This window comes from Boleophthalmus pectinirostris, unplaced genomic scaffold (genome assembly GCF_026225935.1).
Source record: "Boleophthalmus pectinirostris isolate CB_2022bp ecotype Guang Dong unplaced genomic scaffold, ASM2622593v1 HiC_scaffold_8, whole genome shotgun sequence".
Lineage (NCBI taxonomy): Eukaryota > Metazoa > Chordata > Actinopteri > Gobiiformes > Gobiidae > Boleophthalmus > Boleophthalmus pectinirostris.
The window spans coordinates 35,911,531-35,932,347 of record NW_026571515.1 but is presented as its reverse complement, the minus strand read 5'-3'; the positions used below and the strand labels follow the sequence as shown (position 1 = coordinate 35,932,347).

The 20,817-nt window shown below is 39.9% G+C and overlaps 2 protein-coding genes and 1 non-coding gene across 6 annotated transcripts; all 3 read left to right on the top strand.

Moving 5' to 3' along the window:
• The first annotated feature begins 636 nt into the window (after positions 1-636).
• On the top strand, positions 637-8,907 carry ccnt1 (cyclin T1). 4 transcript variants are annotated; one of them, XM_020917934.2, is made up of 9 exons: positions 637-833; positions 1,405-1,486; positions 2,328-2,456; positions 2,938-2,998; positions 4,016-4,078; positions 4,168-4,213; positions 5,135-5,298; positions 5,750-5,820; positions 5,899-8,907. In XM_020917934.2, exons 1-9 carry the CDS (start codon positions 661-663, stop codon positions 7,165-7,167), a joined length of 2,058 nt encoding a protein of 685 aa, XP_020773593.1. In that variant the 5' UTR covers positions 637-660; the 3' UTR covers positions 7,168-8,907. The 4 variants fall into 4 exon arrangements, with proteins under 4 accessions (XP_020773593.1, XP_020773591.1, XP_055022031.1 ...); XM_020917932.2 differs by having other exon boundaries at positions 4,168-4,228; XM_055166056.1 differs by lacking the exons at positions 637-833; positions 2,938-2,998.
• A 232-nt stretch (positions 8,908-9,139) lies between these two features.
• On the top strand, positions 9,140-19,130 carry kansl2 (KAT8 regulatory NSL complex subunit 2). Its single transcript, XM_020917937.2, is given in 11 exon segments — positions 9,140-9,204; positions 9,693-9,950; positions 10,391-10,560; positions 10,647-10,761; positions 11,059-11,222; positions 13,049-13,212; positions 13,846-13,942; positions 17,194-17,444; positions 18,065-18,097; positions 18,099-18,260; positions 18,816-19,130. Coding segments are annotated over 10 exon segments (1,491 nt in total). The 5' UTR covers positions 9,140-9,204; positions 9,693-9,699; the 3' UTR covers positions 18,900-19,130.
• On the top strand, positions 14,391-14,522 carry LOC129412478 (small nucleolar RNA SNORA2/SNORA34 family). Its single transcript, XR_008633750.1, has one exon. It is a non-coding gene; the product is annotated as a small nucleolar RNA SNORA2/SNORA34 family (small nucleolar RNA).
• Positions 19,131-20,817: the final 1,687 nt, after the last annotated feature.

Below are 20,817 nucleotides of genomic sequence, written 5' to 3'. Positions count from 1 at the left end.
GAAGGGTATAACAATATGCACTAGTCAGAGCTGTAATTGAACGACACACCTTCTGGTAAATATAGGATAGGATGTTTTTCTTTTTTTGTTTGTTAGTTTTATAAATCAGCAGTAATACAATAGCCTCGCTATAAAAGCCTGAGCCAACACTACAACAAATTTACCACAAATAAAAATAAAAAATATTGAGTGAGTTTTTCCTTTGACTTTTGACTATTTTTGTGTTTTCTATTAAACTTGTTAATCTCCATGGAGACAAGCGACGGAGATACAGGTCAGATCTGTGGCAAGACCACCCCACTCACAGTAAAGATAAAATAAAATGTTCTCTATAACTGAATAAATGTAGGATAAATAAGTAAAATTCTATTTGTGGATATTGCCACAGCAACATCTACACAGGTACGCAGATGATGTGATGCCAGAAAAGTGAAATAGGGCACCTTAAACTTTCCTATACATAAATCACATTTGAAACCAGGACATATGATTTTTCTAGGATTTATCTTCAGGACAGGTTCAAACCTGTCATTTACTTTGTTTCTGTTCTTTTGACGCCCTCTGGCGGTCAGCTCATGCACTGCGGTGTTTATATTGCTCCTGTGTGTGACGCGACTTCCGGTGACGCGAGGAAATTTTAAACTCTCGTCCTTCTTAGTGATGGCGGCTGCGCTCCGATCTCTCCCGACAAACAGCCACAACAAATGGTACTTTACCCGGCAGCAGATCGACAACAACCCGTCCCGGAGAGCTGGACTGGACCCCGATAAGGAGCTCTCGTACCGGCAACAAGCGGCGAACCTGCTGCAGGACATGGGACAGCGCCTCAATGTGTATCTTTTTTGTTTAGCGGTGCTAGCTTTACCCTGTTAGCATGTGGCTAGCAGAAGTGTGTGGCCTTTACCGAGCCGGCTTCTTAGAGAACCGGCTAGACTTTACCTCAGATTGCATTATTTGCTGCCTTTTGACCTTATTTTATCGATTTAATACGATAATGTTGTGATTTGTGGCATATTTAAGTGCGATCGGCGTGTTGTCAGAGCATTCCCGAGCTAACGCGATGCTTCTAGGCCGCTGCGCTCAGCGGGCCCCGAGGGCATTAGCATTAGCATGTGTTTCACTATCAAATATGAGTAAATTACGAGTACGAGGTTAGCTTTAAATGTTTACTAATCCTAAATTATGTAAACGTGTGTGGTTTGATAGGTAGTTAGTTTATAATTCATTGCATAGCTACTTGCTTAATGCTGCGTTAGCTCTTGGCTCGTGCTGGTCGGGGGTTTTACATAAATAGCTCGAGATGGGACAGCTGTTTTTAGCGTGTTTGTAGCGTGTCTGGCGCGTTGTTGATGCGTGTTTGGAGCGTGTTTGCGGCTCCTGTGTTTTCCTTAACCGTTTATTCAGCTCACAGCTCACGATCAACACCGCCATCGTGTACATGCACCGCTTCTACATGGTCCAGTCCTTCACCAGGTTCCACAGAAACGTAAGTGGCCTTATGAAAGCATTTGGTCTGGGGCAGAGAACCTCAAACTTGTCTCGTACTACTTTTTACAACGTCCTATAAAGACTTAACGAAGAAGGGTTAAATCTGTACTTGTTCTTATGTATGTGACTATAACTTGACTAAACCCTGGTCAAATCACCACTAAACTAGAAATATTTTGGTATACAGGAAACAACTATTCTATGTGCTATTCCCAAACTATTCACACAAAGTATCACCTTTTAAATATACTAGCAGAACTAAATAAGACTTTCGACTTAGCTAACCCATAATTGAGACTAAAATGTGAAAAAAAACTGGACTAAATTACTAAACATGTTGTGATATCCCTATATTCAATTGCAAAGTTTTCATGGGCATTGTATTTAAATTTACAATTAGGTTTCTTAAGTGCACATTTTAAAGACATCAAGGGGCAATCAAATCTGAGAGAATAAATAGGAACTGATAAACTAAAATACATCATAATTTCAGAGCATGTTTCAAAAAGTCAGCAGGGTGTTTCTACACAAAAGACAGGATATATAGATGCATTATACTATGCAGCCTTGTTCTAATATTACAGGATTCTTGTGTTTTAAGGGTAATAAAATAGAAGATATTGTCACATAACCTTTGTGATTTCCTAATTTTGACCATTCCCAAAGTCCTTTTCTGTTCGAGCCAACTTCTACTAGTACACATGGGTCCTCTGGGAAAAAAAAACTTTGGATTTGAAGCATGAGCCCCTCATTACCACCAGAAAGCCCCTCTACAACTTGACACCCCACAAGTCCTAGATGCACCCACTGGACTAAATATTATCCCCTCTCTCTGTCAGGTTGTGTCTCCGGCAGCCCTATTTCTTGCGGCTAAAGTTGAAGAGCAGCCACGTAAACTGGAGCATGTTATCAAAGTGGCACATGCATGTTTGAATCCACAGGACCCCTCTCCAGATGTGCGCAGCGACGTAAGTGTTTCAAACTCCCCCGTTCTTACATTCACAATCTGTGCAACCCAGTGCTCCCAGAAAATGGGTATGTAACAATAGTACAATACAATACTTTCAATTTGTGTAGGAATCTAAATGTAGTCTCAGCTGCAGCAAAATAAAGCATTTTTGTCTCCTTAACATGTAATTCAATATGTTGTAAATATCACATTGTTGTTTTTTTTCCTGTGATATAGCTAATATTGTTACATTCCTATTACAAAAACTGGGTTTTAGTTGTTCTTGTAATAAAATAAAATAAGGGCAAGAGCAAATGTAACTTGATTTCACAACCCCCACAAGGCCTGCATTCTCATTTTATAAAAAGGGTGGATATTCCTATGATTATTTCATAAATTAGTCAGTGGCAAATGTGGGAGAGTTGCGTTTGCTGTTTGCTCTGCCGCTGGACTGAGGCGCCCAGTGAGTAATGTGCCTGTCCTCTGACCTTTGACCTCAGGCCTACCTGCAGCAAGCCCAAGACCTGGTCATTCTTGAGAGCATTATTCTGCAGACCCTGGGTAAGTATGGGAGAGACGCACAGGGTCAGTTTCTCCAGGCTCCTGCTTTACGGTGGTATCCATAGAATCCACAGAAACATTAAACACAGATTAAAGACGCACTGCGCAGCTTTTCTGGCAGAGGGTACACCACTTCCCTGTCACCATGGAGATGTTAATGCTTTGCCTGTATTGTTCCGCAGTATGGTATTAAACATATCTAGCTTGCGTTTACTTGATTACAAGTGTTTTAATTGCAAAAAGAGTTAGATCAGAAAATAGACTAACATAGGCTCCTTAACATCAACTTTTAAATGTCGTTTACTCATCACAAACATACCAGGAGTTTCTGTTTAGCACAGAAACCCTGCATATTTCTTTTTTTTTCTGTTTCTTGTTTCTCTCAAACAGAAAATACTTGACACCTTGTGATGTCATGTGGCATTACGGGAAGTGCTCCGCTGTGTTTTAAACTCCATTTACACTAGAATCATTTGGGTAATTTCAAATCTGAAATTGCCAATCTCTGCTGAACAAAAGGTAAAAGTAGCTGGCATCTTGAAAACTACTGCTTCATGACATCACAAGGTGGAACAGAGCATTTTGAGATGTAAAGACAGCCTAATAATGCTGTGTTACTCAAATATACTTTCTCAAGTTAAATACCATAATGTGGAGCATTCTAAAGCAAGGCATGCTATAACCTCTCCATGGACACAAGCTATTGGCAGACCCACCACCAGAAAAGTTACACAATGCACCTTTAAAGTAATAATAATGTTGTCAGTTTGCCTTACAGTCTAAATACAGCTGTTCCAACGAGTTTCATATTCAATTTTTGTCACTTCCATGCTATGTTATTTTCAGACGTTTCTAAGTGGGGATGTACTAAGGCTAATCTAATGTTAAACTGATAATAACTGAACTTTCTGGTTTACAGGGCTATCTAATCTTTTTGATGCAGAGAAAAGAGATGTGTTGACTTTATTAAAAATGTGTGTATAGTTAATCAGTTTATTTCTTCCTTTCCTTTCACAGCTTTTGAGATCACCATCGACCACCCACACACCCATGTTGTGAAGTGCACTCAGCTCGTTAGAGGTAGGTTTTGCAGACAGCATTTCAGTATGTGGATTCTGTCTTTTTAATATGATGTAACATTTTCTGTTGGTTGCATTTTATTCTTCCAGCGAGCAAAGACCTTGCCCAGACTTCGTATTTTATGGCAACAAACAGGTATCACCAATTAATGTGAGCTGAACTGAACTGTGTGTGGATAAACTAACAAATGCAACTTTTGTATTAACAATTATCGAAATGATTGTATTTTATTGTACTTTAAAAATGTTTTGTCACTTTGTAATTGTAATAAACCACAATCATAAAAGGTTAGGATTTCTAGCAATAAGTTCAGATAGTGGACAGGGCCCTATTTAAGTCTGTGTGAGATCCACAAATGTTAAATCTTATTATTTTGCTAGGTCCATAAACTTACCATGTTTAACTCTTTTACTTTTAACTGATAGCATTCATGCATTTCTGATTTAAACTGCAACCACATTTTGAAGCAATTGTTAAGATTATTTCACTTTTGTTTATTTATACTGTCAGAGAGGACGTTGAACGTTGTGCTAGATTTTGTTTCATGTGGATAGGCCCAGTAATTACAGAGATATGACACAGAAACCAAGTTGACAAATTGGCAATCTAACAGTTAAACGGCAAATTCCACTTATAGACTGTATAAAAGAAATGGACTGAACGAGTGTGACCTCACCCATAGCGTTCAAAATTTTGATGGACAAAATAGTGGGGAAAAAAAATTCAGGATCATGTAGAGTGGGTTAATATGAACATTTTAAGACCAAAATGACAAGGCTCACTGCAGCAGTTACAGTTGGAGCCAGAGTCAGAAGGAGCCACACTTCCTATTTGGCACGCTTCGGCAAGTGCGTTAGCTATGTCCACTCATATATACGGTCTATGATTCCACCATAGAATTCTTACCTGTCATTAGCTCAGTTTTAACTATAAGCCCTTTTTAATGTGATGCCGTGTGAATGCAACCAATTGAGTGCATGAACTGTGATTGCAAAAATAATATGTCAAATAGTTGGTATCATTAACAAACCAGTTCTGTCCTTCTCTTATCCACAGCCTTCACCTGACGACGTTCTGTCTGCAGTACAGCCCCCCAGTGGTGGCCTGTGTGTGCATACATTTGGCCTGTAAATGGTCAAACTGGGAGATCCCTGTGTCTACAGACGGGAAGCACTGGTGGGAGTATGTCGACCCCACAGTCACCTTGGAGCTGCTGGATGGTAAAGTCAAGTCTCTGAAAAATGTGTATAACCTCTGTGATTCTGATCAATTACAACAAGGGCTAAAGCAAGACCTATTTCGTAGAATGTTCCTGGGCCCTTTAGTGCAAGATTGCGCTGTGTTATTCTATTGTGACATTGCCTAAATGTGACAGTAAAGCCCCATGGATCTACACCTAATTAACTGAATAACTCTTGTGTCATAATAATTTTGTGAATCTATGCACAATGCACTACTTAAATCTTGCGCCTTGGATCAATTGTTGATGATCAGTATTCTTTCTGGGCTCACTATATAGATACTTCAAATGTGATGATAAGCATCAGCAATTTACATCATGCCCAGATTATGTGATGAAATGTTAAAACATGGGATTAGTTATAACATTGAGATGATCTTGAAAAGTCATACCAGCTCCACAGTCTAATTTGTTGTCATTTATATTTTTAGAGCTAACTCATGAGTTCCTTCAGATCTTGGAAAAGACACCTAGCCGTCTAAAGCGAATCCGCAACTGGAAGGTATGTTTTCATAAACCTTTAAGCCATTTCCATTCAAATGATAGATTTCTAACATTTTTTGGTCGCCAATTTTTCTAGGCTGGAGGACAGGCACCCAAGGTCAAGCCCAAAGTGCAGGAGGAGGGAGATCAGAGGGATACCATGATGAATATGATCTCCATGGCTTCGTCAGAGAGCACTGTCGCCGGGCTCATGAGTCTATCCGCCCCTCCCTCTTCGGATAAAGAAAGGACCACCCCAGGAAGTGCCCAAAATTGGAGCGGGAAACCACAGGGAGCAGTAGACCAACCCACTGCCAACAGCGAAGTCCACACTCCCGCCAAAGTCTCACTAAGTGAATATCGCGCCAAGAATGCTGATGTTTTGGCCGCCCAGAAACGAAAACTGGAAAACATGGAGGCTAGCGTGAAACGGGAATACGCAAACGCAGCCCAAGCTCTGATAGGACAGCAGCACAAAAAGGAAAAATCTCACCATCACCAGCAATCCTCCACGGCTCATTCTAGCTCTTCAGATAACCCTTCTCCAATTATTCTCAAAATCCCGCTTGAGAAAGAACGGCATGATCGCAGCTCCTTAAAAATGCGTTTTCCACTTGCTTCCAGTGGTGGTGGTTCTAGTAGCAGCAGCAGCAGTCACAGTACAAATAGTCGTGGACAAGATCAAGATATTAAAATGAAAATCCGTGTGCCTGAAAAGCAGAAGGTTGGTTCTGGAGAGGAAGGGAAGAGCAGGGATAAACATAGGGATAGGTCCAATCACCATCACCACTCTCACCACCATTCACACCATCATTCCTCCTCTAGTAGTGCCTCAATGTCCTCCTCCTCTCATAAACATTCGTCCAGTTCTAGTAGTGCAACAGGAAGTAAAAAATCCGCCAATGACTCTTCTAGATTGAGCTCGTCTTCTGCATCGCGAAAAAGACCGCATTCTCAAGACCCAGCCACTACTTCAACGTCATCTTCATCACACGCCAAAATGAGCAAATCTGTGAATAACCCGTACAAACTTCCGTCAATGTCTTCCTCTGCAGGCCAAGGCGCCGACATGCTCCCCGCAATCGGACTCCCACACGCACCTGGGAGTTTCGGGAAGGGTGACAAAACGGACACGAACGGACATGGAGGAGCAGCGGGAGGGCAGTCGAATGAATTTCAAGACACTTTTGATATGTTGAATTCGTTGTTAAGTGCACAGGGGGTTCAACCATCTCAGCCGGCCATGTTTGATTATAGACAGCAGTATGGGGAATACAGGTTTAGTGCAGGGTCGAGAGGAGGCAACCAGCGCCCCCCTCCCCTGCCCTCAGAGCCCCCCCCTCCTCTGCCGCCTCTGCCCAAATGAACGATGTAAAGGTGAAAGAAGAGCTGCACGATTTCAAGTGAAACAGTAAAGTTTGGACTTAATAAAAATCTTGAATAAAATCCGCTTTATTTCACATGTCACATTTTTATCAGATGGAGAACATTGCGATATATATAGTATGTTGCGATCAGTCAATATCGGAATACCAATACTTTTGCGTTTTATCGTGCAGCCCTAAGTGTAAGCATCCATCATGTTACAGTATTGTACATTTTTGCATTTTAGAATTTGAAAAAGTTCTTTGGGTCTTCAGAGTGACAGCGATGAATTGTACAGAGGTTTTTAGTTTGTAATTAGTGTTATCTAATGGGCCTGAAAATATGAGGAAAAAGTGTAAATAATTTAATTCGTCAGTGAAATGGAATGTGCTGATGAGGGAGACGGGATTTTCAATTTCAGAAGATTTGTCCAAAAAAAAAAGTTAAAATGGATTTACGCCTGTCGGATATTATTACGATTGTCTTTTTATAATGTTTTTATAGTATATTATTTATTGAATGTTTTTAAGAGGATCTTGTCCCCATCGCTCTGCCCATTCGGGAAGGAGGGACGTGACAGTCAAACTGTGCATGCTCCACGGCCATCTTTTATATTTTTGGTCCTTTCTCCAAAAACTAAAATTTTTGGGAAAAAATTACTCTGATTTTATTTCATGCCATTTAGCAGATGTGTATAAATATTTTAAAGTGCAAAACATTTTGTTAAAACTTGCAAAAAAATATGTAAATTAAGAAAGTTTGTACTTTTTAATTTTTAGTTTTGATGTTGCAGTCATTGTTTTAAATGGTTGTAAAATAGAATTTCTCTAATGTGTTATTCACACTAATGAAAAAAGGTTAATACATATGGGGTTCTCACATATCTGCAGGTTTATGAAGACGATGGCCTTTTGTGAAAGAGTTGTAGCATGGTTCATATCCATGAGACATTTTATGGTTGAGATTTTAAATATGTATTATGCTCCGTACAATGCTACCATGTATTTTAAATCCATAGAGCTCTGAATAATCAGAGTTGACGTCTAAAATGTCAAGTCTTTTTGTAAAAGTGCACATCTGTGTATGCAGGTGTGGTGTTATTATAAATGCATTAAGCATTATTCAAAGCAAACGTGTTCAGTTTTAAAATGTTCATTCACCCTCATGCGTTTAGACATATTCAGTCTTTGCTGACTTCATTTGGCCCTAAATGTACATTGTACTTATGTGGTTTTAGCTATACATTTTACATGGTTCATTCTGTTATGGTTGTAATAGTCTTGAACTTTTCACAGTTGTTTTTCTATTTTCATTTTTGTCATGTTTTTCTCAGTAAAAGAACTTTATGCTACGAATACAACTCAGGCAGTGGATTTAAAATGTAATTATTCTGAGCTGGATTACTTTCCTTACAGAATAGTGCACATCCTGTTGTTAAAGTTGGGTTGAAACTATTTAATTCACCCTGTCACATGTTTATTAATAAAAAAAAAAAATACATTTCAGTCTAAATGCTTTTGCAAGGATCGACACTCATGCAACTGAACAATGCAACAGTCAACGCTCCATTTCTGTCGAAGTAATGTCCTTCATTCACGTCTTGTTCAAAAGTTGTTGACACTCAGGTCTGGAAATAACTTGTTTTCCCTTCTGTCAAAATGTCTGTGAATACGGTTCTTTTTGATATAATGTGGTTGCTTTATTCCCAATCAAAGTCAATAAATATTTTATGGAACACCGACTTTATTTTATTACTTTGAAAGCGCAAAAATACAATTAGATTAACATTAGATTGGATTGTTAAATTCCACACGTTGAGCTGTACTAGATTAGTGATTGATCGACAGTTATCCAATGAAAAATCTTGAAGTGGACGAACAGCCAATGAAAGCACTGAGCAGGCGGGCACTGTGTTTCACCAACCAATTACAGCGGTCGGGAGGCGGGCGCTGTGTGTTGCAGAGGCTGTGGCCGTTACAGCCGTTGTGTATTCTTCCCGGGAGGGGCTCAGAGGGAGCATCGGCCAAAAAAAAAATAGGTAAGCGCCTAACTAAACTATGCTATTTCGTCTCATTTTGTAGTTCGAAAACTTTAAACATAAATTACTGAACATTCGCACAATATAATCCACCAACGCAGCTGCTGTTGACTGTATAAATAATTTGTCTGCTAAAGGCTACGATTAGCATCTGCTAAACCAAGATGGCGGTATCAGTGAAGTGACGCAGCTCAGAGGCGGGATGAGCCACAGGGGCGCTGCTTTGAGAGCTCAGAAAAACAGGGAAACTGTCATAGTTTATTGACTATCTAACCAGCTTAAAGTAGCTTCATATTTACAATTAGACTGCAGAGATCTGTGAAATTCCTGTATAACCAGAAGCAGACATGCAATCATTGCGGAGTCTTGAATCTGCAGTGCAATGATTAACTGTGCCATAAATGGCGTGACAGCAACTCAAGATAAAGACAGACAGTCATTTACTCCGGAGGTCCAGTTGTAAACGAGTGTATTTCTTTTTTTTGCAGGTTTACAATGAACCGGATCAGGATCCACGTGCTGCCCTCCAGTCGGAGCAGAGTGCCGCAGCCTCCCCGCCTTCAGGAGCAGATGACCTGCGCTTACGTCCTGCGCCCCTGCCCTCAACCCAGACTGGAGGGTCAAGAATTCTGCATCAAACATATTCTGGAGGACAAGAGCGCACCGTATAAACAGTGCAGTTATGTGTCCTCCAAGAATGGCAAACGGTGCCCCAATGCAGCCCCAAAGATGGAGAGGAAGGATGGGTAAGCACCAAACCTGTCATCAGTACACATTTTTAAGTGTAATATAGTGCTGAAGAAAATATAAACCATTAATGATCATAGAAAAACAAATTCATGCCACAGACATAATCCTAAAGCAATAGCATTCCTCCAAAATGTCCTAAATGTACAATATTGTAAAAAAAAAAAAATTTGCAGATTGAAAATGTTAAACGTTTCTTAGCCCCAAAGCTCATAGATACCATTTATTCAGCCTTCTACAGTTAGGATCTTGTCATAGTACAGAAAAATAAAACTTGCCAACCATACCAACTTTTCAACTACTAGCACAAAGAAAAACTATGAGTCTGTTTTGTATTTATAGTGACAGGCCCAGTCTTGTGTTTAATGAGACCAAACCTGAATATTCAAAGAAGATATAATTTGTATAGCATTGTATAATCCTAAATGTTTATCTCCAGTGTGGCCTTTTGTGCTGAACATGCACGGAGGAATGCTCTGGCACTCAGGGCTCAGATGAAGAAGGCATGTTCAGCTCCTTCAGCTGAAGGTCTGCTGTCTCAGCTCAGCGGGTACCACCGCACAGATGCCCACAGCCTGGATGGCCGCTCAGAGGCCAGTCGCATCCTAGGTCTGTCTCACACTCATGTTTATGTGTTTTGTAATGATTGCCATTTTATTTACCTTTTGTTTCCCATTGCTGTGTGTGTCCTGCAGAAGAGGACAGTTTAAGTGAGGAGGAGCAGAATCCTCTGGGGCTGGATCAGACCTGGAGAGGGGAGCCGGACAGTGAAGCAGATAGCAATGACAGTGAACACGAGGATCCACTCAAGTAAGACCTTAACTCAGCCTGGCTATAAAGACATGAATCTTTTGTATATTCTATACCCCTTCCCCCTCTGTACCATTCATAGACAGGACAAGTACTGTGCAGTCATGCTAGTTTTTTGTACTGATTGTGCACATGTTTGTTGATCAAGATGGATGCAATATTGCTGCATGAGTAATTTATTTTTGAGTAGAATTTCTTAAGCCTATGGGAGCAGTTTGGAGTGAGTTGCCGATGGCAGCAATCAGTTGGGGACCATGTGTTTTGTGCTTTCACTGATATTTCCCTTCCTGTTTTCAGACACGCCGGAGTGTACACAGCCGAGGAGGTGGCTCTAATAACTCGAGACAAACTGATCCGACTCCAGTCTCTTTACATTGATCAGTTCAAACGGCTCCAGCACCTGCTCAAAGAGAAGAAACGCCGCTACCTCCACCACCGCAAGGTGGAGCACGAGACGCTTGGTGAGGGGCAGATAATACAGGTGTTTTGTGTTTGTGCTGTTTATGAGAACTTCTGAACCGGGAGCACTTCCGATTTGTTCTCCATGATGGCAGCCATTAGCTGGCATGGGGCAGTGATTTCAACACACGTATTTCACTGATGTTTTCTGAAACAAAATCCAGAGCAGTCAATCACCAGTAATGTCAGCCTGTAATTTTATAATGCGTTAAATAATAAATAATGGTTTTATGTAGCCAGCTGCCCTGGGGTAGACTTACTGAAACAAGGCTAATCTGCACCTCAGCTGTTGTAGCAGTTTTCAGATTGTCCAAAAAAAGGTGGAAGTAAAAGGCTGAAGAGCAACTGGATGTCTTAAGCAGCCGATGTTTATTTACCATCAATAATACGGGTCCGGGAGGACTTGAAAAGTCAACATAGTATTATTTCCAAAGTGAACATGGTATGATCTTTGAGTGTTCAAGCTATGCTTCTGGAGGAGGAGGTTTATAAAGCAAGTGTGGTGAGCCTATGAAGGCCAGTAGGCACCGGTTAAACAACAATATGCCAGAATTTGGATAATGGTATACCAAAGGAAGATGATCGTGTTCCTATAACTCCTGTGAGTCGATGTTAAACTGAGAGATGTACATGGAGGATAAATTACTTAAATTCTCTTGCAATTTCTCTGACATCAGCCCCTCCAACCACCTCCATATTTCAGTAACAATTTTGTACAGCCCAAAAATCGCAACCGCAGTCGCTTCGCAGAGCTTTAACAAACAGGAAATTTGAAAATCAAACGGTTACCACATTCACACTAGGAAAGAGACTTTATTATCCCCCAAATCAGGACAGCAGTAGCTCTACAGCAAACTTGTCACATCTTTGGCTAGGAGAATTTTGGTGATTTTACACACAGTGGACATCCATTACTATTTATCGTGTGCAATGGAAGTGGAACTTGGTATTATTAAATCTTCCCCTTTCTCACTTAAAGTAATTTTGTTTAGTCAGCAGTAGGGGAGCAACGATGCACCGTGATTCTAAAATATGACCGTCCGCATCATCTAAGATGTGCAGTTTGATTCATTTAGACAGGCAGATGTTGCTGTTAACACTGCAGCGAATACCCAGGGCAGCTCAAACACAGGCTGAAGAGGCTCTAAAGCCACTTAAGACTCCATATGGTAAAACAAACACTATCTCTGCAATTAAAAATGTGGAAGAGTGGAAAAACTAACTTTAAACAAATTGGCAGAGGAACAGAGCCAAATGCGCTAACTTGTTTACAGATGTTGAGTAGCCATATGCTTGGGACAGGCTTCCCTTTTTTACAGGCCTCAAACATGAATAATATAGTGAAAAAAATCGGGAGTTAAACATCATTTAATGTCACTGTGGGATAGTTTAAGACATTATTTTATAATTTTACCAGATAATCTATAAAAAAGGCCTATTTAAAAATACCTTCATAATTTGTTGTAATTTTTTTAAATTTGAGCTAAATTTTAATATGTAATTATAAGACACAGCCTAAATTGTATATAAAATCATTTTAAATTTAGAACATCAGGATGAGATTGCATAATAAGTGCATAATTTCTTAAATTTTATGTATTGTGGGGAATCCTGGGTGCTGTATCGTGAATCAAACCGTGAGATTTCTGAATCGTTACTAAGTATCCTAGTAAGTGGATGAGTGGTATAATTCTTTTTGTGGCACATCAGTTCTGGGTTTTGAGTTTAAATTGTGCTAATAGTTCAGTTTGTCGATAGTGGAGGCTTAGCTCTAAAGCTCTATATAAAGACGCTAACTGACCCCTTTGGTCCTTGTTTACTGTGACAGGGAGTAGTCTGCTGACCGGGCCTGAAGGTTTGTCCCTGAAGGAGCGCGAGAACCTGAAGAAGCTCAAAGCTCTGCGTCGCTATCGACGGCGATATGGCACCGAGGCCCTGCTCCATAGACAGCTGAGGGAGAGGAGACAGGCACTTACAGACGGCGCTCCTCAGGTACACTTATACTGTTGAATATAGTCAGATTTCAGATGCAGTATTCCTGGTAGGGCTGCATAGTTCACAGTGAATTTGAATGGACACAATTGGCAAACCGCAAAGGCTGCAAATTTTTCAGGACCATAATTTTCTTGACAAAGATAATCTCCTGCCTTATTTTTCTAACCCTGTAGTTTAGATCTGTACAAACATGTTGTATTAGTTTGACAAATCATATGTCATCGTTTTGTCAGTTCTGTTGGACATGTTTTAAGATGTGAACTTTGAACACAATCCTGTTAAAACAAATTCTACATCTAATATTTGACAGAAAAAATGCAGTTACATCTTTTTTCCCCAAACTGTGCAGCTCTTATTCTTGGAAATTTTAAAAGCAGCTTTCTTGATCCTCAAAATGACAAAAAGCATACAGTAATAAAATGTTAATAGCATGATGGTGAACATGAACTCTGTTTTCTTACAATATTGATCCGACCACACAATCTGCTGATTTACAATGGTAATTTAGTCCGACACCATTAATCACAACAGGAATCTGGGAAGCTGTACAATCTAAAACGGAAATGAATGGAATCCCTCACATTCAAGGATTACACTGTAACTTGTGTTTTTTTTTTTTTATCTCCTCAGCCGTATGTTCGAACAGTGACAGAAATGTGTGCCGCATTTGTAGACGGGGGACGCTGTTCTAACCCCTGTCTCCCCATGACCCGACACTGCCTCACACGTATCCTTCTGATTCAGTATCACAAAGTGTAATTGTGTCAGAAAGTGTCAGTTGTCAATGACATTTACTCAGAGAACTTGAAAAAATTCTTCTCATCAGGATGTAGCAATACTTATGTGATGGTAACCTTGTGGTAAAGCAAATGGTGCAGTGTTTGGGACATGGTTCTGCTTTCTTCTGAGTGCTAACAAAACTCAAGGACATTGGAGAGGACATCTCTTTTGCCTTCTGTTACTGTATTTGTTACAAGGCAAGGCAATATGACAAAACAACAGACAGAGCAGTGGCTGTAGTCCTCCATTAAAAAGAGCCAAGCTGATCATTGATATTTAGAAATGACCGGATCTCTTAGCTTTTTTCCCCATGTAGTTTGGCATGGTCAACCTATTCTTTTCAATACATTTCCGTCCTCCTCTTTTCTCCATCCTCCCCTTTCATTTTCATAAACTTGGCCCCAATCAAGACCAGCCGTTTGCAGTAGCCGCTGGTTTCACGGGGCCCACAGCGACTCCTTCCTGTGGTCTGTTGGTTTCTCCCAGAGTCTCAAAGGGGCTAATCAATTCAGTTGGAAGGCACAGACATCCTTCCTTTATCTGCCTTTACTCTTTTCAAACCCCTTTTTCTCCCATTCTGTTTCAGACTGTATTTATACTAGTAGATTGATCCTTTTAAGTAGTTTAAGTTTTTATTATTTTTACATGGGGTTGCATAATCATTTGATCCTCTTTTTTTTTTTATTATTATTGTTTTATATAACCTAGTACATTTGAATCTGGCTGCCATTGTTTTTAACTTGTTAGAAACAGTGTCACAGTATGTTTTATTAAGGGAATTTGCAAGTTGGATTTCTTCAACAGCTTCCCCATAGTATCCCAAATATTATAGCAAAAACCCTTAATACTATTAAGTATCTCAATCATTGGCCCATGTATCTGACCCCAGAGCACTGAGACCACAAACCCACAGGAGAATGTGGGTTTGAATGGACAAAAATGCATTTTTATTTTTTTTTTTTTTGCAACTTTATTTTTATTTGCTTTTTAACAGAAAAGATTTTTTTTTTTAAGAAAAGAAAAGGTAACAACATAAAACAATAGAGAACATGAGGTATTGGGAGGAGGAGTATTACCAGTGCAAAGAAAAGTATGTGTTGACCAACATAATTTCAGTGTCATAAAAGATTATTCAAATTCCACAGCTCCTAAATGTAATCCACTTCCCCCAGAGCTTCTTAAATTTTGAGACCTTCAATCTAATGTTATAAGTTAACTTTGCCATGAGGTGAATATTCTCTACAATGTTTATCCATTGTCCTTGATTCGGAGCAACCGGGTTAAGCCAGAGTTTTGTAATTGCCTTTCTAGCTGCCGTCAATAAAATCTTTGTCAGATAAATGTCCTCCTTTTGTACAAAATCTGCCATGTCTCCCAAGTACTTAACAGTGCATTCGTTGGGAATGTTGTATCCCAGGACTTTTTGAAGCAGTTTGTTGATTTCCAACCAGTAGACTTGGATCTTCGGGCAAGTCCAAAAGATGTGCGAGTGGTTTGCGTCCAAGTGACCACAGTTCCTCCAACAAGCCTGTTGGATTCCAAGATGTTTACTTTTAATATGGGGTGTGATGAAGAATCTTATCAAGCATTTCCAATTAAATTCCCGCCACTGCTGTGGACTTGTACAAGTTTGGAGTGATTTACACATTTGGTACCAATGATCTTCTGTAATCAATATTCTTAACTCCTGTTCCCACTTTGTTTTCACATATAGTGAAGACACATTCAGATTGTCCATCAAACCATCATAAAGTTTTGACACAATCTTACTGTTTTTATTATGATAGGCACCACACATTATTTCAATAATTGGATTGACCTTGCCCAAAGACCTCTTTTTAATCTCTGTGTTGTAATAATCCCTTAATTGTAGGTATCTGAAGAAGTCCTGATTGTTTAGATTAAATGAATTCTTCAACTCCTGAAAGCTCTTTACCTCCTCATTTTTGATAATCAGGCAAAGAGCTGTTAAACCTCTGGCCATCCATTGTTTGAAAACAGAGTCATATATCCCGGGCCTAAAGTCCTTGTCTAGGGCTATCCATCTCAACATCCTCTGACTATTTTTTAGGTCTAATTGTTTCATTAGAGAGAACCACATTTCCAAAGAAAATATGGTTACCGGGTTAAGTATAGTTTTAATTGTGTCAGGTATACTGTTCTCTCCTAGCAAAGTTTGGACAGCATAGCCCTGTATGTTGGTCTCAATGTTCTTCCACCCCGCAGAGTATGAATTATCACACCAGAGAACTAGAGGGCGCACTTGTGCAGCTTGAAAGTACAGTTTTAAGTTTAGCAGAGCCATTGCACCTATATTTTTTGGCAGCTGCAAAGTGGAAAAACGTATTCTTGCTTTTTTTCCACCCCATATGAATCTCTATACCATTTTATCCCAAACTGCAAATTGCTGAGCATGAATTTCTATTGGGAGGGATTTAAATAAGTATAGTAACCTAGGGAGAATATTCACTTTTAATTACACTTATCCTGCTACTAAAATCCAGTGGGTAAGTTGACCGTCTGCCCAAGTCGTTTTTGATAGTGTCAGTCAGGGGGTTATAATTTATTTTGGAGAATGACTCGGGTCGTTTTGGAATATTCACACCCAGATATTTTATAGATTTTGTTCTCCAATTAACATTAAATTCCTTTTGAATTTCCTCACTAGGTGAGTAATTGAATTTGATCAGTTGAGTCTTATCGATGTTCAACTTGTATCCAGAACATTCATGGAATTTTCTTATTACTTCCAAAAGCTTTGGGAGAGAATTGTCCAGGTCTCTCATGTATAACATGACATTGTCTGCAAACAGGCTAATTTTGTGTTCATTTTCCTGAATGAGTATACTTTTTATTCCATCATCTTGACGAATTGCCTGAGCTAACGGCTCAATGTACAGAGCAAAGAGGGTGGGGCTTAACCCACAGCCCTGCCTGGTTCCTCTACTAAGGCAGAAGCGATCTGACAGAGATCGATTTACTTTTATTCTAGCTGTAGGACCTTGATAAATTGTCTTAATAATTTTTGTGACAAAAATGCATTTTACGAGTACTTTTGTATGTAACTAATGGGTCTAGATTCCAGGCATAATTCATGGTGTCTTAATCAACTAACAGCTCTAGAGAGTTGGTTACATCCTCCGTGTAATTAGCTTTCATTTAACAAAAACAACTCGATGGTCCTTAACTTGAGCACAGATATTCACCAGGACAGCAGCCAGGTTCTGTTCAGACTGTGCCCTGGTTTAAAGGACTTACCCTGTGACCGCACTGTCCATATGGGACAGTCTGAGGAGCCACGCTGCCCGCTTCACCTGCCCCTGCCCCCTCCTCTGTACCAGCCTGACGCACAACCGCCCCCTGCAACGGACCCACCCTCCACCAGAGACCTGTACCTGAGCGCCGCCGAGCTGCAGCCCACAGAGAGTCTTCCTCTGGAGTTCAGTGATGTATGTACTCCGTGTGAGCTGCAGTCTTATATTTGTACACTAAACTTGTTTCCTTATTTTTGTGGATTAAAACTACATAAAACTGGTTATAATCCCTATAACTATGACTAGAATAAGTACTTTTTTTTGTTTTTTTTTATTAAAAAAGCTAAACAAATGATAGAAAGGAGTGTGCACTATAGCAAATTATATAATCCCACACTATTTATCAGTTACATTATAAGTATATTTTCTGTTATGAATACTTAGACAAAATTGGCATGTTTTGACATTTTAATAAAAAAACATTTAAAAGAAAGACAACAAAAAAGACTAAGTTAAAATGTCTTGTCAAAAGTAACAATGCTCAGATTTTAGATGGTAAATTGGTAAAACCAAAATTCCAAATAACTGCAAAAATAAAAAATCTTTAAAAAAAAATAAAAATCTGGAATTCACTGTTTGTTGCTGTGATGCCATCCTCTATTTGTCTGTTTATCACTAAAGCCAGTAGAGGGCAACAGATGACTGTATGGTGGGAGGGCATCGGGCACAAGGATATATGAGGACAGAAAGCCATCTGACATATGGGTTATAGAAGCATGGGAGGGTATCTGACATAACTCTCTTGTCTCCCCCAGGACCTGGACGTAGAGGGAGATGGTATGCAATGCCCCCCCCTCCCCTCTGCAGTTCGACACAGCTCTGGCTCTGGAGGACCAGACGATCAGAGCCATCGCAGAGGCCCCCATGGACATCCTCACTGGAGAGACCCCCGATGAGCTGGAGGGGTCCGGCCTCAGTGAGAGGGATGTTGACTCCATCATCGATGATCAGGTACAGTAACAGAGTAAATACAGCGATTACAATTTCCCAACCGTGATATCCAGAAGATATTATGACAATCAGAAATGATTGCTATAAAATAGTATATACAAAGTATATACAGTGATGTTTCAGCAGTTTTAGTGTAATTGTCACAAATCAGCTTTTTTTTGCAACGTTTTAAAGTTTTTTTGTTTTCCTCCAAAACACCCATTGTGATTTTTTCCAAATACCCCACGGTTATCAAAAGATGACTAAACTGGATTAAATTAAGCCTACGCAGGACCTGTATTAAATCTGATCTTTTGAATAAGTCTAAATTTGAAGAGCACTAAAATGCATAAATCAGCTCTAGACCAGGACTAGAACAGGGATAAATCAGAACTATGAACTACCAATGCTTATTAACAGATCTATTGCAGTAATCTGAAATGCCTCTCATAGAACCACAGAGCTGGAATACCACTTTTGTGTCATAAATTTGCTTTTATCTGACTTTAACTAAATGCGTGTACAGCTCAAAGTGTTTGTTTAAAACTGGCATTCATAGATCTTTTTTTTGTACAGGTGGTGTCAGAGGTGATCAGAGCCGAGGAGGAGGCCACAGATAACTCTCTTCAGGATCTGGACGGCTCCACAGCTCCAAGATGATCCATCCAATTACAGACCTACAGTCACATTTACACTAACCCTCTGTGAATCAGATGGGCTCGTCTACAGACTCACTTTTATTCACATCAAAGGGAATTTGACTTAAATAGATGGAGTAATATAACCGTAATGATTGAATTCAAGTTAAGATTTGTTTAAAATGTAAAATACTTGAATTGGACACTATTAATTTGAATCACTGTTCATTAAAAACAACATTCCTTCAAAAAAGCTCTTTATTGTGCATTTCATTGCTTCTTCCAGTGTTGTGATTTTTGGGTAAAAATATAAGCAACCTAATACCATCAAAATATTGAAAGTTAAGTGATAAGTGGCTAAGATTTTATTTTGTACATGTTTTTACCTGGTTTATGGTTCACACCTCTAATTACTGCACCAATTCGCGCAAAACTGAAATGGAAAATAGATTTGGTTAAACAAAAGGTGACACTAAAGAAGTGAGTTGTGTAACCATGCAAACTAAACCCAGTTATAAAAAGATCAATGTGTTTTGTTTTTTTTGCATATTTCCATAGGATATGAACCACATAGAAAGCATTGTCCCCTGCCTTCCATCTGAAACTTGGAACATCAACTCTTGTGAGCTTTAAGTTGTGTTATGTTACCTTCTCATTAACATACCTAGAGTTGTGTTTTGTTTCATACAAGTTTGCGTAACCCCTAAAATGCTCTGTTCCACCTTGCGATGTCATGAAGCAGTAGTTTCACAATAGCTACCTTTTAGTTCAGTAGAGATTAGCAATACCAGGGCTGAAATTATCCAAATGATTCTTGTGAAAGTGTATGGAATTTAAAAACATAATGGAGCACTTTTTGTATTACCCCATGACATCGCAAGGTGGAACAGTGTTTTCAGTTTGAGAGGAGAACTCAGCCTAAATATGCAGGATTTGTGTGTTAAACATGTGAAAGAAACAAAACACAACTAATATGAGTCCTTTAAACTCTAAATCTTGGTAGACACAAAATCTTACAATTTAAAGGTGCACTCTGTAGCCTTTCTTGTGCTCATCTCCATGGTGATGCTACAGCTTTGTCTAAAATCCACAGTAGGCATTAAACTAATCTATTTAGCATTTAATCAACTAAAGGTGATGGTCATGAGCGCTGGGTAGTGACCGAAAGGACGAGATCGCGGATACAAGCGCTCGAAATGAGTTTCCTCCGCAGGGTGGCTGGGCGCTCCCTTAGAGATAGGGTGAGGAGCTCAGTCACACGGGAGGAGCTCGGAGTAGAGCCGCTGCTCCTCCACGTCGAGAGGAGCCAGTTGAGGTGGCTCGGGCATCTGTTCCGGATGCCTCCTGGGCGCCTCCCTCGGGAGGTGTTCCGGGCATGTCCCGCCGGGAGGAGGCCCCGGGGAAGACCCAGGACACGCTGGAGGGACTATGTCTCTCAGCTGGCCTGGGAACGCCTCGGGGTCCCCCTGGAGGAGCTGGAGGACGTGTCTGGGGTGAAGGAAGTCTGGGAGTCCCTGCTTAGGCTGCTCCCCCCGCGACCCGGCCCCGGATAAGCGGACGAAAATGGATGGATGGATGGATGGAAAGGTGTTTATTGGTAAAATATATAATACAGATCTGACATGTAACTTGGACCGGTGGCTCGTCTCTATGGAAACGGCTATGAACCGCAGTATGGCATTAAACTTTTGCAGACAAATTGATGATCGTAGCATCGTCATGAAAACAAGCACTTGGCAGACTCTTATGAAAAATTAAGTAGTGCGCCTTTAACTCGTTATTTGAATGTTTTTATTTTAACTTATTTATAATTATTTTAACTAAAAAATCTTGCCTTTTTATTTGAGAACTTAAAATCACTCAATAAATAATTATGCCACCTTATTAAACAAAACTAATAAAAGATTTAATGCGCATATGCCACTTTTAAAGAAGTCATC

Coding starts and splice junctions, on each gene's coding strand:
- ccnt1 (XM_020917932.2), top strand. CDS start 661: ATGGCGGCTGCGCTCCGATCTCTCCCGACAAACAGCCACAACAAATGG. Junction 4,079..4,167: donor GTGCACTCAGCTCGTTAGAG/GTAGGTTTTGCA, acceptor TTATTCTTCCAG/CGAGCAAAGACCTTGCCCAG. Junction 4,229..5,134: donor AACAGGTATCACCAATTAAT/GTGAGCTGAACT, acceptor TCTTATCCACAG/CCTTCACCTGACGACGTTCT.